The sequence below is a fragment of the Lithobates pipiens genome, unplaced genomic scaffold, assembly GCF_037356315.1.
Source record: "Lithobates pipiens isolate NorthernLeopardFrog02 unplaced genomic scaffold, aLitPip1_a1.2 Scaffold_8, whole genome shotgun sequence".
In the NCBI taxonomy this organism is placed as follows: Eukaryota; Metazoa; Chordata; class Amphibia; order Anura; family Ranidae; genus Lithobates; species Lithobates pipiens.
In genome coordinates this window covers 635,623,494-635,640,501 of record NW_027507903.1, presented here as the reverse complement: position 1 = coordinate 635,640,501, position 17,008 = coordinate 635,623,494, and the positions used below count along the sequence as shown (strand labels likewise).

General features: G+C 41.9%; 1 protein-coding gene across 1 annotated transcript in view; it reads right to left on the bottom strand.

Annotated features, from left to right (window-relative positions):
• The window catches only part of LOC143961561 (uncharacterized), a 456,309-nt gene that overhangs the window by 430,528 nt on the left and 8,773 nt on the right, over positions 1–17,008 (bottom strand). Inside the window, exons 2-3 of the mRNA XM_077470870.1 lie at positions 16,151–16,407; positions 4,899–5,009 (exon numbers count right to left, since the gene is read on the bottom strand). Of these exons, the coding sequence (XP_077326996.1) occupies positions 4,899–5,009; positions 16,151–16,407 (368 nt within the window). The remainder of the gene's footprint in view (positions 1–4,898; positions 5,010–16,150; positions 16,408–17,008) is intronic.

Here is a 17,008-nt window from a genome sequence, read left to right as displayed (position 1 = left end):
AGTGCGGGGAGGGACTAAGAGCAATGAGCCATGATTGGATAGAGTCATCCTAACAGTGTCCAATCATGGCTCTGGCAGTGCTATGTGCCCTGATTGGACAAAGCTTTCATTGCTTCAGCCAATCAGGGCTTCCAATGCACTGTACAGTAGCACAGTGCATTGGGGTCATTGGGTGGGCCGAACAAACTGTCGAAAGACCCGATAATCCAGAAGGTCTCTGAACGGGGGGCAAACAGCTAATGTTTGGTCCAAACACATGCTCGAGCTGAACCATTCTTCTTTTTTTTTTTTTTTTTTCCGAAATATTTTATTGTAAATAAGAATACAAATAACAGATTTACATACAATCAAAGTCACGTATGTTGTAAACAGCATATGAAGAAGAAAAACAGAACAAAATCTCCAGTCTTGATGAAATGAGGTAAACTGAAGGTGTTAGCATAAAATCGTCCTATATTGTCTGTAACAAGAGCAATTTGGATCTATGCCCTATGTCTAGTATAACCGTTTACATTACAAGATACTCTTAGATCTAAGAAAAGAACATGGGAGATTGGTGAGGGAAAAATGGGGGGGGGGGGGGGGGAGGACGGACATTGTAAGAAGGGCAAGGAAAGGAGAAAGGGGGGGAGCGGGTGGGGGGGGGGGGGGGGTTAAAAGAGAGATGAAAGGGAAGTAAGAGTGAAGTACGGGAAGTAGCTCAAACAATCATCAGTAGATATCAATGAAGTATAACATCCCAGCTATGATAAGACAATAGAAAAGTCTAAATATAGTGTTCGGGTCTAGGAGCGAAAGAACTACATTGGGGGCATTACAAATCTTACGGGGATTAATCACATAAAGTACGAAAATAGACTGCAAAAAATGGAGTATAAACAATTACAACAGGTCACAGGGTGACAGTATGAAAGAAAAAAGAAAAGAAAAAACAAAAAACACACAACCAGATCAGTTACCTATGGGGGATATTAACCGTCGATCGTTCAAGGATTGAGAAAAATGAGCTTATAATCTGGGGTGGTCTCAAAATCCTTCCAGCAAGCCCATTTCTGGGTGAATTTATGCGGGGTATCTTTCGAAATGTGTATAAGTTCCTCCATGTCGGCTATTGCCTGGACTCTCATCGTCCATTCTTTAATGGACGGACTACTTTGGGATTTCCAGTGTCTGGGGATACAAAGTTTAGCAGCGTTAATTAAATGAATAAGCAGGGACTTTCGGTATGTTGAAGTGCCTACATTAGTGTGGTGTAACAAAAATTGTGCTGGGGAGAAGGGTAATGTGTAAGTGGTGACCTTCTGAATTATTGTATGGACTGATTTCCAAAAGGGCTGAATTCGGGGACAATCCCACCAAATATGTAAAAGTGTGCCTTTTGCTATCTGGCAGCGCCAGCATGTTACAGGGGCGCTCGGACTCCATTTATGCAAAAGTTCCGGAGTTCTGTACCACCGCGTGAAGAGCTTATAGCCGTTTTCTTGGGTACAAACATTAAGCGAGCCCTTGTGTATGTGAAGAAGTATAGTTTCCCATTCTGCCGATGACAAAGTGATGTCTAATTCTTTCTCCCAAGTTATACAGGTTCTAAGAGATTTGGGTGTATGATCATGGAAGAGGAGAGAATGAGTTTGAGAAATGAGATGTGATTGAGGTGTGGGCGACATACACAAAGATTCGAAGGGTGTCAATCTTCTAGAGCAATCTTTTATTTTGGCAACAGAACGTAAGTAGTGTGTGGTTTGCTGAAAAGTCCAGCTTGGTATAGGGGGCTTGTCATGTATCGTCGCTAATTGATCAGCTGAAAGTATTTGTCCTTTAGAGTAGAAGTGTTGTAATAGAATTAAATCAAATGACCAGTGGTCTCGGAGAAAGTGTCTGCACATTCCAGGGGGGAAGTCCGGGTTAAGCTTCAAAGGAGTAAGCGGGCCCGGGACCGAAGAAATCAGGTGTTTCGTGCAAGTAGCGCAAAAGCATCTCAGCGTAGGGGCGATGAGAGGGTGTGAATCGACGTCAGCTTTATAATGTGCATGATTTAGCCATGGTAAAGAGCGTATAGGGAGTTTAGTGGAAGATGACTCTAAGTATACCCAATCTTTTTTTTGTGCATGGATGTTCCAGTCTATAATTCTGGTCAAATGGGTTGCGGCGTAATAGTTGCATACGTCTGGTAAACCGATCCCTCCCAAATGTTTGGGGAGGATGAGTTGTGCATAGTTGACCCTAGGTCTATGTAGGCCCCAAAGGAATTTAATGCATGCGGATTTATACGCCCTAAAGAAAGCTGGAGGGAGACCTATTGGAATGGCCTGGAACACATACAAAATGCGAGGGAGAACGTTCATCTTAATTATTGCAGCTCTTCCGAACCAGGAAACGGGCAATTTACTCCAATTCTTAAGGTCATCATTAATCTTTTTGAGGATGGTCGGATAGTTATCAACATATAGATTGGTTAAGTCACTCTGGATCTTGATACCTAAATATGTGATATTATTTGAGTTCCACTGGAAAGGAAAGTTTGATTTACATTGTGCTACCACAGTTGAATTAAGGGAGATATTCAGAGCGTATGATTTTCCAAAATTAATTTTGAAGTTAGAGAACAGGGCAAATTTATGGAATTCATCTAAGAGGATCGGAATGCTGGTATGTGGGTCAGAGAGAAACAACAGTATATCGTCAGCATACGCGGCTAGCTTGCTAATTTTATCTCCTGTGATTACACCCTTAATGTCTTGATTACGGTTAATGCTATTGAGTAAAGGTTCCAAGGTTAGGATAAATAGAATAGGGGATAAGGGGCAACCTTGTCTGGTTCCGTTTTGGATGGAGAAGGCACTCGACAGGGTATTGTTAACTCTGATTTTCGCAGAGGGATTTTCATAAAGAGATAGAATGAAATTGATCAGTTTCGGGCCAAGACCCACATGTTGCAGTACTGCGTGCATATAGTCCCAAGCCACCCTGTCGAATGCCTTCTCCGCATCCAGAGATAAGAAGAAGCTTTGTTGTTTGGAGGTTCTAATTATATGATGAATATTTATGGCTTTAATAGTGTTGTCCCGGGCTTCCCTTCCCGGAACAAAACCAACTTGATCTAATGAGATTATGTTAGGGACAATATTTAGCAATCTGTTCGCCAAAATTTTGGAAAAGATTTTGATGTCCACATTAAGCAATGAAATTGGCCTATAATTGGCGGATTGCGTGGGGTCTTTATCTCCTTTGGGTATCACTACGATATGGGCTTCCAACATTTCGGGGGACATGTTTGCGGGGCTAGTCAGGGAATTAAATGCTTTGATAAATGGTATTTTCAGAGTGTCCGAAAACGTTTTGTAATATGCTGCTGGAAGCCCATCCGGGCCTGGGGACTTTCCTACTTTGGTTTGTTTAAGGGCTGCGTCCCATTCAAGTGGACTAATAGGTCCCTCTAAACTGTCTCTGAGGTTAGTGTCAGTCAGCTTTGGGCAATTACGTTCAAGAAATTGATGCATCAAGCGCGTGCGTGTCTCGTGGGATTGGGACAATTCAGCTGGTCTTTGTATATTGTATAGTTTGGACTGAACCATTCTTCTAACACTATTCAGTAGTAAAGCACATAAAAAAAACAATAACAGGGAATGCTATTGGCACCAAGTTTAAATTTGTTGAAATTCTGGACATGCTTTTTTAGTTCAAAGAAGTGAGGTGCAAGGACAGTATGAACACCAGGAGCTAAGATAAATATTCAAATTAATATTGAACTAAGAAGGTGGTTGTAAGGAATGCCAGATAAGGGGGTCCTGTATCGGCATCACTAAAACAAGAGATAGGGTAAAAAGGGTTGGTGGGAAGGGGTGGGCAAGATAGCAAAGAAAGGGGCACTCCTGGGGCTCATAGGGAGACTGTATTACCAATAATGAGGAGCTAAACCTTTAGGGTAAGGGTATAGGGAACGGAAGTGGAAGAAGGTAGGTTAGGTAAATGGGTCAAACACATGGGGGGGGAGGTAGTCTAATGAATGGTGGTATATTGGTATATTCAGATACAGAGTCAAAGTTTATGGTGAAAAGTGGTTATGTAGGCTGGAAACTAAGGAATATTGAGGATGAACCCAATTACCTCCTTCATACCTCTATACCAGTGGAGGTAAGGATGGAGAAATATAAGCAAGCTCACTGTAGGTGCAGTGTTCAATCCATGGAGCCTTCGTTAGCTGGAATAGGGGAGTTAAAGTATCCTCTTGTGGGTGCTGGAGTGGCGCTTGGAGATGCAAGGAGCTTCTTCTCAGACCGAGACGTGGGTCAGATGGTAGGTTTGTGGTGCCGTGTTGGCGTGAAAAACATTCATATATCATTGTTGTTCAAGTGGATTACAAAATCATCAAAGGTCTCCATTGCACCCTGCCACAAGATGAACACATTATCTATGATATACGCCCATAGTAAAATTCTTGATGTATAGATCTCCAGATCCCCTTTGAAGACCAGCAAGGAGGTTGGCATAGGTGGAGCACACGCTGTTTCCATCACAGTCCCTCTCTTTTGTTTGTATATCTTGCCATCAAATAGGAATACGTTGTGCTCCAACACAAAATCTTAAGAGTTCTAAAATGCATTCTGTGTATGACTGGAAGGCAACGCCCTGAGTATTAAAATTACATATTCACACACCTGGAGGCCCAAAGTATAGTCTACTGTGTGTTACTGTATAGAGCCTCTATGTCCAAGCTGGCCAGTAAAACATCAGTGAAGATTATACCCTTATTAATGAAATCAAAGTTGCCTTCAATATGCAAAGACACCCCATCTACATATGGTCACAAAACAAAAATTTATGTATTTACTGGCATTCTTTTGCCAGTAAATAATTACCCCCCACCCTCCCCACTCCCCAGTCTGTGCTCTCCATACCTTTCTGAATTTCAGCCAAAGACCTCCTCCTGGAAAGATGAATGTCAGACCTACAAGATCGTTATCACACCGTCCATGGGCCTCTGTGATTGGAGGTGATGGGATGGTGACCTGAAGAACACAAGGATCCGTCAGACCAGGGTGATGGTTTAATGCTATTAATGCTGCTATTAAATGCTATTAATATGCATAACATTTGTAGAGTGAGAATTCATTGTAAACTTAACAGGTTGAATAAACCATGTTCATTGCATGTCCCCCCAAACTATCGGAACTCATTGACGTAGGCAGCACTAGTTAGGCCCTGTGCTCCATCATGCCTTCCATCATCCTAGGGGAGCCAGATCGGCCACTCGCACAGCTCTACCAGGCATAGTGCATCGGCTTTATGTGAACTTTCCAACACACAGGACAAGAACCAAGGAGCTGTATACCTGGACCATTATGTCAACTCAAGGGAGTGGTGAGAACCTCCGGGCAGTTTCTTAATAGGTGTATATGCGGAACTGTGCTGCCAATGCTCTAGAACTCTTATGAGACTATTCAGAACCTGCACCTCCCGGGAACTATGAATTAGTACCTGGATTAAGGGACTGCTGTTATTGCTGTTCTGAGGCAGATTCTGGCAGTGCCAAACAGTATACGGACAGATGCCTATCCTCTGCCGTCTGCAACTTGAACCTACTGTACTTTGGCTGACATATTTATACCTAGAGAACTACAAGCCCGCTAAGAGCCAAACTTTGTACACTGTAAGATCAGGACATTGCTATAAATCCAGGCGGTTTGAACTATTTTGTAAGATGCTCTATCAAAGTTAATACTAAATCACCCTTGTCCAACTTGTTGTATAAGCACAAGCGCTCACACACTAAACGTGTGTGTGTACTGGAAGCCGTGGGATTCCTAATCCAATCTAGCAGCTGCTTTATATTTATTCCTCATAGAAATAAATCACAGTTATTATACAAACAGATCCATAAATAAATAAATATATACAAATAATTAATCACATATAGATCTAGCAGCGCTATTTCATCAGTCAAAATGCAGATGTTAATGATAATATGTCCTCATTAAATATAAATAAATGTATCAATGAGTAAACATAAAACAGAAAGGAAACCCCATTAAAAGTCCATCATTGTTCAACCAATATATAACATATCTAGATGTATATATAAAAAAATGAATAAGTCCTTTCATGTATTGAAATCTGCTGCACCACAGCCCGTCTCTCCAAAACACCTTCACACGTGCGGAGAAAACACACTCAAGGGGATATTTGATAGGTGAAATCCCCCTTTGGTAGTGCTCTTACCAGAACCCGCTGGTATAATCAGCTTCTCGAGAATCAACGTGGCTTTTTCAGATCACTTCTCATTCCTCCATCCTACACATCTCATTAACCCAATATCTCCAAAAAAACGAATGTGTGGAGAGAACAAATATAGTGTAATTCCGCAAAACCATAAGTTTTTTAAATTTTTTTATAAAACAAAGAATTTTACATGCACAAACATCCAAGATTAATTAGGCATTGGTTCATTTGCTCACAACAAGATATTCAGGTGTATACAGATTGTCCTACCACTCTCCCATCCACGGGCTATGTCTCTTTCCTATCTCGTGGCTCAGACCGACCTCTCCTGATCTCTCGGTTGCTGCTGTCTCACTGTTTGTCGTAAGGTTCCAATCTAACGCGTTTCATCGTACCGACATCATCTGAGGGTGGAACCTAGTCCTCTGGAAAAGTCACGTGTGTGGGCAGGTCCGCTCGTTTGGACAGTCCGGTGGACTTAACGGCGGTTTGTCCGCCAGACTAACTCCGCCGGACAGTCTGATCGTGTGTACGCGGCATAAGACTCATTAACTACTACTCTCTGAATTCTGTCTTTTAGACAGTTTTCTATCTATTTACAAACTGATATTTCCAAGCCTGTAGACTGTACCTTACACATTAGCTATGTATGAGGAACTGTGACAAACGCTTTTGCAAAATCCAAGTATACCACATCCACCGCCACCCCTCTGTCCAAGGTTTTACTTGCCTCTTCATAAAAAGAAATCAGGTTTGTTTGGCAATGGGGTTTAGGCCCCATTGTCTGTTTTTATCTTATATAATTCTCTTCTTCTGACATGTCTCCCCCTCTGCCAGGGCTTTGTCATAGAGGTAAAGGTGATAGAGAGGGATGAGGACATTTATATGCACTCAATTCACACAATTTCCAATCTTAAAAAGGTAGAACATATTCATGTTAAAGGCCAACTTCACCACTTCCTTAAACTTGCCCATGCAGATGGGGGGGGGAGATGTTTAAAATACATAAATATGCCTGTAGGCCTTTTCTTTTACCTGAGAAGCCTGACTGAAATACTCCCAATTAGGGATGGGCTCAGGCATGGTCAGATCGTAGTCCCAAACCCACCTGAGTAATTCCAACAGGAAGCCAGCACTGGACACCACCAATCATAAGCAGCGTGTGTGTGTGTGCAGCTGCGGGCCAGGAAATGCCTCACTGCCTATGTTTGGTGGTGTGCAGTGAGGGAGGGCTTCCTCGTGGGTATGATCCGAACAAGCCTGAGCCCATCCCTACTCCCACTGTTTACATTTCTATGTCCTGGCTTTTTACCAGGACATGGGCTACAATAAAATGGCCACTGAGCCTCCACAGAAAACTATAGTGATAATCTTCAAATGGGGTCTGGCTGCAGACTGGAGCTCCACTTTTGGCAGGAAAGTGACCTCCACTCCGCCTTTTTTGATTAACTTTAATGTAACAAACAACCAATAGACACAACGCGTGGAAGTGGAGGTCACATGTTTCCTGCTACATCTGCATTTCCCCTGAGGGTATCTGGCGATCTCCACAGTTTTTTTTTGGTTTTGTTTTTTTATCAACTTTAACATTTTCACTGCCAGAGCTGTTTTTGCACACATGTGGAAAAGAAAATTTTAGGCCTAAGATTATATAAACCCCCCCCCCCCCAAACAATATAGATTTTTTTGAAAGCAGACACCCTTAAGAATAAAATAGTGGTAGTTCCAATTTTTTGTGCTGTACAATATTACCACAAAGGTATAGGAAACTCATTTTCTGGAAAATATAAAAGATGAGTTTGCACCGAGAGATAGATACCCAACAAACCTTAAATTTGAGTGTGCAGCTGAAATTGCCATGAACTTCAGGAGCCTATATTTTAGGCGGTTTTTATTTTTTGCGCTATAAACAAAAATAGAGCGACAATTTTTAAAAAAACGCATTATTTTTTACTTTTTGTTATAATAAATATCCCCCAAAAATATATAAAAAAAAAAATTTCACTCAGTTTAGGCCAATACGTATTCTTCTACATATTTTTGGCAAAAAAAAAAAATCGCAATAAGAGATTTATTGGTTTGCGCAAAAGTTATAGCGTTTACAAAATAGGGATAGTTTTATGGCATTTTTATTACCGTATGTATCGGCGTATAACACGCACCGGCGTATAACACGCACCCCAAGTTTAGGAGGGAAATTTAAGGAAAAAAACTTTTAGGAGGGAAGTTTAAGTGGAAAAAAAAAAACTTACATTTATATGCCCATCAGTGTCATCTGTAGCCTTGTCCACCATTGCAGCCTTGTTCACCATTGCAGCCTTATGCAGCCTTGTCCACAATTGCAGCCTTATGCAGCTTTGTCCACCATTGCAGTCTTGTCTCCCATTGCAGCCTTATGCAGCATTGTCCACCATTGCAGTCTTGTCCCCCATTGCAGCCTTGTCTATTTTATTTGCCATTTGTTTTTTTTTTTTTTTAAATGCCGCCGCCGAGATACAGAGCCGGATGTGTATCTCGGCGGTGTGCGGTAGTTCTTGGCAGGCCTCCGGCGCCTTCGGCTCTTCTCGCCAGCTTTCGGCCGCCTTCGGCCATTCTCCGCAGCTTTTGGCCGCCGAGAAGAGCCGAAGGCGGCCGAAAGCTGCCGAGAACGGCCGAAGGCAGCCGAGAATGGCCGAAGATGGCCGAAAGCCGCCGATAATGGCCGAAGGTGGCCGAAAGTCACCTTGAAGAGCTGAAGGCGGCAGAAAGCCACACAGAGGCTCAGAATTTCGGGGGATCAGCGTATAACACGCACCCACGATTTTCCCCTGCTTTTAAGGGGAAAAAAGTGCGTGTTATACGCCGATAAATATGGTAATAATTTTTTTTTTACTAGTAATGGCAGCGATCAGCGATTTTTGTATTGTGACTGTGACATTGCGGCAGACACATTGGACATTTTTGACACATTTTTGGGACCATTGTCATTTATACAGTAATCACTGCTATATAAATGCAGTGATTCCTGTGTAAATGACACTGGCATTGAAGGAGTTAACCAGTGGGTGGCAGTGTAGGGGTGTGTTACTAACTGTGGGGGGGCTGGGCTTTCATTTAGTGAACACTGATCTCTGCTCCAATTACATGCAGCAGAGATCAGCGTCACTAGTTGCTAGGCAGAATGGGGAAATGCTGTTTACACAGCATTTCCTCCATTCAGCCGCCCGTGAGACGATCGCGGGTATGCCCGCGGCAATCAAGTCCGCGGGATCCGCGCCCGGACTCAGGGGGGTCCCGACCGGCACGCGAGCGCGCTCGCGATGGCAGGGCGGCATTGAAGATCGGACGTACCTGTACGCCAATATGCCTGCCCGTGCCATTCTGCCGATGTACATCAGCGCGCGCCGGTCGGTAACCAGTTAACCACTTTCAGACCGGACCAATTTGCTGGTCAAAGACCAGACCACTTTTTGCGATTCGGCACTGCGTCGCTTTAACTGACAATTGCGCGGTCGTGCGACGTGGCTCCCAAACAAAATTGACGTCCTTTTTTTCCCACAAATAGACCTTTCTTTTGGTGGTATTTGATCACCCCTGTGGTTTTTATTTTTTGCGCTATAAACAAAAATAGAGCGAAAATTTTGAAAAAAACGCATTATTTTTTACTTTTTGTTATAATAAATATCCCCCAAAAATATATATAAAAACATTTTTTTCCCTCAGTTTAGGTCGATACGTATTCTTCTACATATTTTTGGTAAAAAAAAATGCAATAAGCGATTATTGATTGGTTTGTGCAAAAGTTATAGCGTTTACAAAATAGGGATAGTTTTATAGCATTTTTATTAATAATTTTTTATTATTTTTTTTTTACTAGTAATGGCAGCGATCAGTGATTTTTATTGTGACTGCGACATTGTGGGGGACCCATCGGACATTTTTGACACATTTTTGGGACCATTGTCATTTATACAGTAATCACTGCTATATAAATGCAGTGATTCCTGTGTAAATGACACTGGCAGTGAAGGGGTTAACCAGTGGGTGGCAGTGTAGGGGTTAAGTGTTCCTAGGGGCGTGTTACTAACTGTGGGGGGGTTGGGCTTTCATTTAGTGAACACTGATCTCTGCTCCAATCACATGGAGCAGACATCAGCGTCACTAGTTGCTAGGCAGAATGGAGATATGTTGTTTACAACGGCACTTCTCCATTCGGCTGCTCCGTGAGACGATCGCGGGGATGCCCACGGCGATCGAGTCCGCGGGTCCCGTGACCGGACTCACGGGGGTCCCGACCAGCGCGGGAGCGCGCCGCCGGCGGCGCGCTCCCGATGGCAGGGCGGCAAACTTAAAGGGATGTACATGTACGCCCATTTGCCTGCCCGTGCCATTCTGTCGACGTATATCGTCGTGCGCTGGTCGGCAAGTGGTTAAAGGGGTTGTAAAGTTATTTTTTTTTTAAATAACAAACATGTTATACTTACCTCCACTGTGTAGCTAGTTTTGCACAGAGTGGCCCCGAACCTGCTCTTCTGGGGTCCCTCGGCGGCTGTCTCTGCTTCCTCCTGCAAGTACTTCTCACGTTCATATGTGCTCCCTCGCATGGTGAGAAGCACTTGTGGGCGCGCTCCCGTGATACAGCCGGAGGCTATTGCCGCTCGCTGTATCACTCGGCCCCGGGCCCGGCGCGCTGTGTCATTGGATGTGATTGACAGCAGCGTGAGCCAATGGCTGCGCTGCTTTCAATCCATCCACTCTAGCCAATCAGCGGCCAGGCTGAGCTGCGAAGAGGACGTCGGGGGCGAGCGCTGGACTTTCGAGGGGTCAGGTAAGTAAAACGGAGGGGGGGGGGGGGGGCGCCGGCACTGTGAGATGTTTTTTCACCTTAATGCATAGAATGCATTAAGGTGAAAAAATATTTACCTTTACAACCCCTTTAACCCTCTACCCCCACCCCCAAATTTATATTGTTTTCTGAAACAAAAAGCCCTGTAGAATAAAATGGTGTCAGTTGTAATATTTTATGTTGCATGATATTGTCACAATTGTTTATCCAAAATATATTTTCCAGAGAAAATACAGTGAGCTTGTATTTACCCCTTGAATACCAGCATTTATGAATGTATCTTAGTGGACAAGGGGTAATACAATATTTTTACAAATGGCACAGTGTATTTTAAACACCTGGGGTCCCTTGTCTGCATGGGCCTGTTGATCTAAAAGGTGAACTTGGCCTTTAACATTGTTATTTAATCAGCTAAAAACAAGCACATAGGGTGATCCACCTTACTGCAACTACATTATTGTAGGGATGAGCGGATATGTCCAGAAAAAAAAACACAACTATTGGCTCTTCTAAGCATTAGGCCTGGTGAAATCCGACATTATTTTGCCTGGACCACCAACCATAAATGTACTGTGAACCCATGTTATATCCAAACCATTATTTCATCACTACTCTAATATCATACCTACCCCTTGTAAGAAACCCTCCTATTTAAAAACAACAATATTTAATAGTATAATGTAACAAGTAGTACAAAAATCAATCAGTCCAATTACTGAAAACGTCAGTACTAAAACAGCACTGTAGGCAAAGTCCGAGATAGAACCGTTTAAAATTAATGAAAGTCCTTAATGTGCAGAAAAGGTGACAATAGTGGTTTAATCAGCATTGCAAGGTGATATCGGTGTTTATTCCAAGTGCTATTAGTATGCCATCCACCAGATTTTCACAGGTTTTCACCATGTGTAGCACATCCCCCTAGGGGGTTAAACTCACCAGACAGAGCTGAAAAAGGCGCCTTTAAGGAGGTATTCCCTCTCTAGGTTTACCACATTTCCATTGCCACAAGCCCCCCTATAAAAGATCCCCTATAATAATCTGCGTACATTATACAAAAGTAGTACAGCATTTAAAGAATGTATGTTCTATCACCGTATTTTCCAACTCCAGGAGCGTCCGCATGTGTCTCCTTGCTGACACTGTGTGTCACTTCCTGGATCTGGTTAGCGGTGGAAATCAATCGTCACTTCCCGGAAACGTTGTGTAGGCCACTCCTTGACACGTTTCATCACTTCCGACTTTAACAGAGGGCGTGGCTACACAACTAAGGAGGCAGGTTTATATCGCTACATCTGCCGCTGCGAGAGCCAATAGAATGCCATCCAGCCCACACGATGCTGCACATTGTCATGGTAACTGAACGCGATCAGCTCTAAACACAGCGGGGGACGGAGAGAGCAAGAAAACATGGTCCGGTGCCAAATGGATAACTTAATAACCACTATGGCAGTTGCGGAATGTCCACATTCAGAGCAACATACAAAACAAGACACTAAGCAGAAATGGTCAATAAAACAAAAGGTAAAACTTAATGAAATACAAAGTAAATGCACTCTCCTTAGAGAAAAAACTGATTTCCCCAAAGAGAGTGCATATCATAAAAGCGCAACATATGCCACATATAAATAGCAGCAATATCCAAAGAAGACATTGAGCTCCGCTATGATCTAAAATATGGGTACATACATATTCATAATTAAATAAAATATAGCAAAGCATTCTTCGTGCGATATTGGTCCAAGACTAAACACATAGATCAAAATTATAAAAGCAGGATATATTCCATATCAGCCTGTATAAAATTATAAAGGGCTACTTGTGACCTAAAACATAAATTTAGGGTAAAGTGTCAAAGAATACGTGAGTACCCATAACATACAGGTAGCTAAAATTGATTGTAAAAAAATAAGCCTCAGAGCACAATATGTGCCACAGCAAATTCATACTGCATATCATAACTAACCTAGAGGAGAGAATGATACTATATATAAAAAAGTGCACAAAAAAATAAAAATAAACATGTGATGCAGATCATAATGCACAAGAGATAAACATAAAAATAAAAATCAAGATATAATATGCCAAATCTTGGATTCTATTATTTGATACAGTGCTCAAATAGCTAAGTATTGATGATATAAAATATATCATAACCCATATCCAATGAGAGGGGAATTAGTAGTCACTAATGAAGCAATTTATATCTAAATCCACGTTTAATCCTTTCGGTGCTAGTGTGTTTATTAAATATATCCATTCAGTTTCACATTTAGAGAGTTCACGCCCTAGATTTGAACCTCCCCAGGAGGGTTTCATGTGGTCAATATCCCAAAACCTTAACCCAGATGGGTCGTGATTGTGGTGGATCTTAAAGTGTAAAGATACATTGTGATCCTTGAAGCCTAATTAATTGTTGGCAATATGTTCTGCTATACGGATCCTTAATAATCTTTTTGTACGGCCAATACAAATCAACCCACAAGGGTACTGCATAGCATAGACTACATATGGGGTGTTACATGTGATAAACTCTTTGATTCTAAATTCTTTGTTATTTGATGTAGATACAAACCTGTCAATGGTTCTCAGAGGTCTATTAACTTCTTTACAGGCCTTACATTTTCTGCAGGCATAGAACCCATCTTTCTCCTAGAAAGTGGGAGGGTGGGATGGGGGATCTAAAACTTTTTTTACTATTTTATCTGGATAGTTAGGGGCCCTCCTATAGATTAAACTTGGTTTTGAGGGAAGTACAGGTTGAAGTGTTCTATCCATCAAGAGAATGTGCCAGTGTGCTGAAAAAATGTCCTCCACTTCTCTATACTGTGCATGGAATCCCAAGATGAAGCTCCATTCATGACTGTTGGTAGTCTGATTGAGATTATGATCTGCATCACATGTTTATTTTTATTTTTATTTTTTTGTGCACTTTTTTATATATAGGATCATTCTCTCCTCTAGGTTAGTTATGATATGCAGTATGAATTTGCTGTGGCACATATTGTGCTCTGAGGCTTATTTTTTTACAATCAATTTTAGCTACCTGTATGTTATGGGTACTCACGTATTCTTTGACACATTACCCTAAATTTATGTTTTAGTCACAAGTAGCCCTTTATAATTTTATATGGGCTGATATGGAATATATCCTGCTTTTATAATTTTGATCTATGTGTTTAGTCTTGGACCAATATCGCAGGAAGAATGCTTTGCTATATTTTATTTCATTATGAATATGTATGTACCCATATTTTAGATTATAGCAGAGCTCAATGTCTTCTTTGGATATTGCTGCTATTTATATGTGGCATATGTCGCGCTTTTATGATATGCACTCTCTTTGGGGAAATCAGTTTTTTCTCTAAGGAGAGTGCATTTACTTTGTATTTCATTAAGTTTTACTTTTTGTTTTATTGACCATTTCTGCTTAGTGTCTTGTTTTGTATGTTGCTCTGAATGTGGACATTCCGCTACTGCCATAGTGGTTATTAAGTTATCCATTTGGTACCGGACCATGTTTGCTTGCTCTCTCCATCCCCCGCTGTGTTTAGAGCTGATCGCGTACAGTTACCATGACAATGTGCAGCGTCGTGTGGGCTGGGTGGCGTTCTATTGGCTCTCGCCAAAACGTAGCAATATAAACCTGCCTCCTTAGTCGTGTAGCCATGCCCTCTGTTGAAGTCGGAAGTGACAAAACGCGTCAGTGAGTGGCCTACACAAAGTTTCCGGGAAGTGACGATTGCGTTCCACCGCTAACCAGATCCAGGAAGTGACACAGAGTGTCAGCAAGGAGACACATGCGGACGCTCCTGGCGTTGGAAAATACGGTGATAGAACATACATTCTTTAAATGCTGTACTACTTTTGTATAATGTACACAGATTATTATAGGGGGTCTTTATGTGACTAACGTTGAAATAAAACAGAACTACGCTATGTGCAAATTCTTCTTTATGTTTTATGACGTGTTTGGAGCACTTTTGGCAGCTGGACCCTAGTGGATGGCAATGGAAATGTGGTAAACCTATAGAGGGAATAGCTCCTTAAAGGCGCTTTTTTCAGCTCTGTCTCGTGAGTTTAACCCCCTAGGGGGATGTGCTACACGTGGTGAAAACCTGTGAAAATCTGGTGGATGGCATACTAATAGCACTTGGAATAAACACCGGTATCACCTTGCAACGCTAATTAAACCACTATTGTTACCTTTTCTGCACATTAAGGACTTTTATTAATTTTACACCATTCTATCTCGGACTTTGCCTACAGTGCTGTTTTAGTACTGACATTTTCAGTAATTGGACTGATTGATTTTTGTACTACTTGTTACATAATTGTTTTATTTTTTAAACGGCTGCTATCTTGTCGACCTCTTTGGTACTTTTTAGGAACTGGACGGGTCACGTATATATGTTATACTTTTTTTGGATTTTTGGTTTGCTGAATCTGGCGCTGAGAGGTGCATTATAGGCCTTTTGAAATACACCTTGGTTCAGTCTTTATTTAATAGTATAAAGCTAAGGTTAAAGCAACATTAATATTAAAATCCAGTGATGGATTGTGCAAATTTCTATCATCTTTTTACTATTTCATCCATTTTTCTATCAATATTGTACAAGATGACTTTTCCACCTAAATAGGAAATATGTACTTCTATGACCAAGCCCTGACAGAGGGTGAAATGTTATAGAGTAGAACAGATAGATTGGAGGGAGATGCAATGAACATTGTACAATAAAGTTTATTGACAAAGAGTCATCATGCTGCCTTTGTTTGGAATACAATTGGATTGCTGGCGTGTTCCCGGGAAAAAGATGGAACCCAAAGCTGGAAAACATCTCCCATGGCTGGTGAGCCCAACCAGTGTCAACCCAAAGAGATACAATTTTCCTGCATATAACTGTAGTAACCTGTCACCTAATCCAGATCATACAATCAGCGACACTGTGATTTCCATCTTTTGGAATGTTTCCAACTTTCATGTGACCCTTCTGTTACTCTGAGATAATCTAAACCAATCCTAACCTACAAGTAGAATTAACATTCTTCATTGCCATTGGTTATTGAGCCTTTACAACTTCTAGATTATACTCAGGAGGACTAACTCACATTTCTGATCTTGGTGATGTTCAGTATTACTATGAAGGTTGCCTTTATTCTTAGATAGACTTCTCCTGATTCACGAATCAGGATGTATTCTGTGGGAGATGGTGGAGGAGAAGGCCCCTGTGTGGTATGATCGGTGCGTAGCACGGTGGTCATGTAATGTTTGGTCATTTCTTTTGTGCAATTATCACACTGTGGAGGGATTACATTCTGCATAGTAGTCGGTCTTGGTGTGACAGTATGATTGTCAACAAGGAACTCTGCAATAAAAAGATAATATGAAGACAGATGATTGACATTGTAACGACAGCTGCAACTAAAATGATTTTTGGTTAATAAAGCAACAACCAATATAATTCCCTATTGCAAAAACATTGAAAAACTCACTGTAAAGCTACTAGCGCTTTTATAACGTTATCATAACGTCCAGTGTGCATGAGGCCTAAATGTTAAAATTACATGTATAAAATAAAGAGAATTATATTAACTATTTACTGTAATTTTCCTTTCCTGGCCCCTATCCATGTGAGCCTATCTGTGACATAGATCTGGCTGTGAATCTTCCCTCAAGACTGGTGAATAGTATAACCGCTAGAGATCCGCGCTATAGCCGAATGACGTCTACAGCGCGGACCTGCTTTGCCAGGACGACGTCTATTGATGTCGTCCTGTGCACGAGTGGCCTGCACGCCCCCTGAGGGGCGCGCATGGCACACTCTGTGATCAGCGAGTCTATGAGAAAAAAAAAAGCTGATCACCGGTGGCTGTGAGAGGGACTTCAGTCCCGATCATAGCGAGCTGGGGCCAGCTCATCAGTGCCCACCTGCCCCCTACCAGTGCCACCTAAAGTATGGGAAAAAG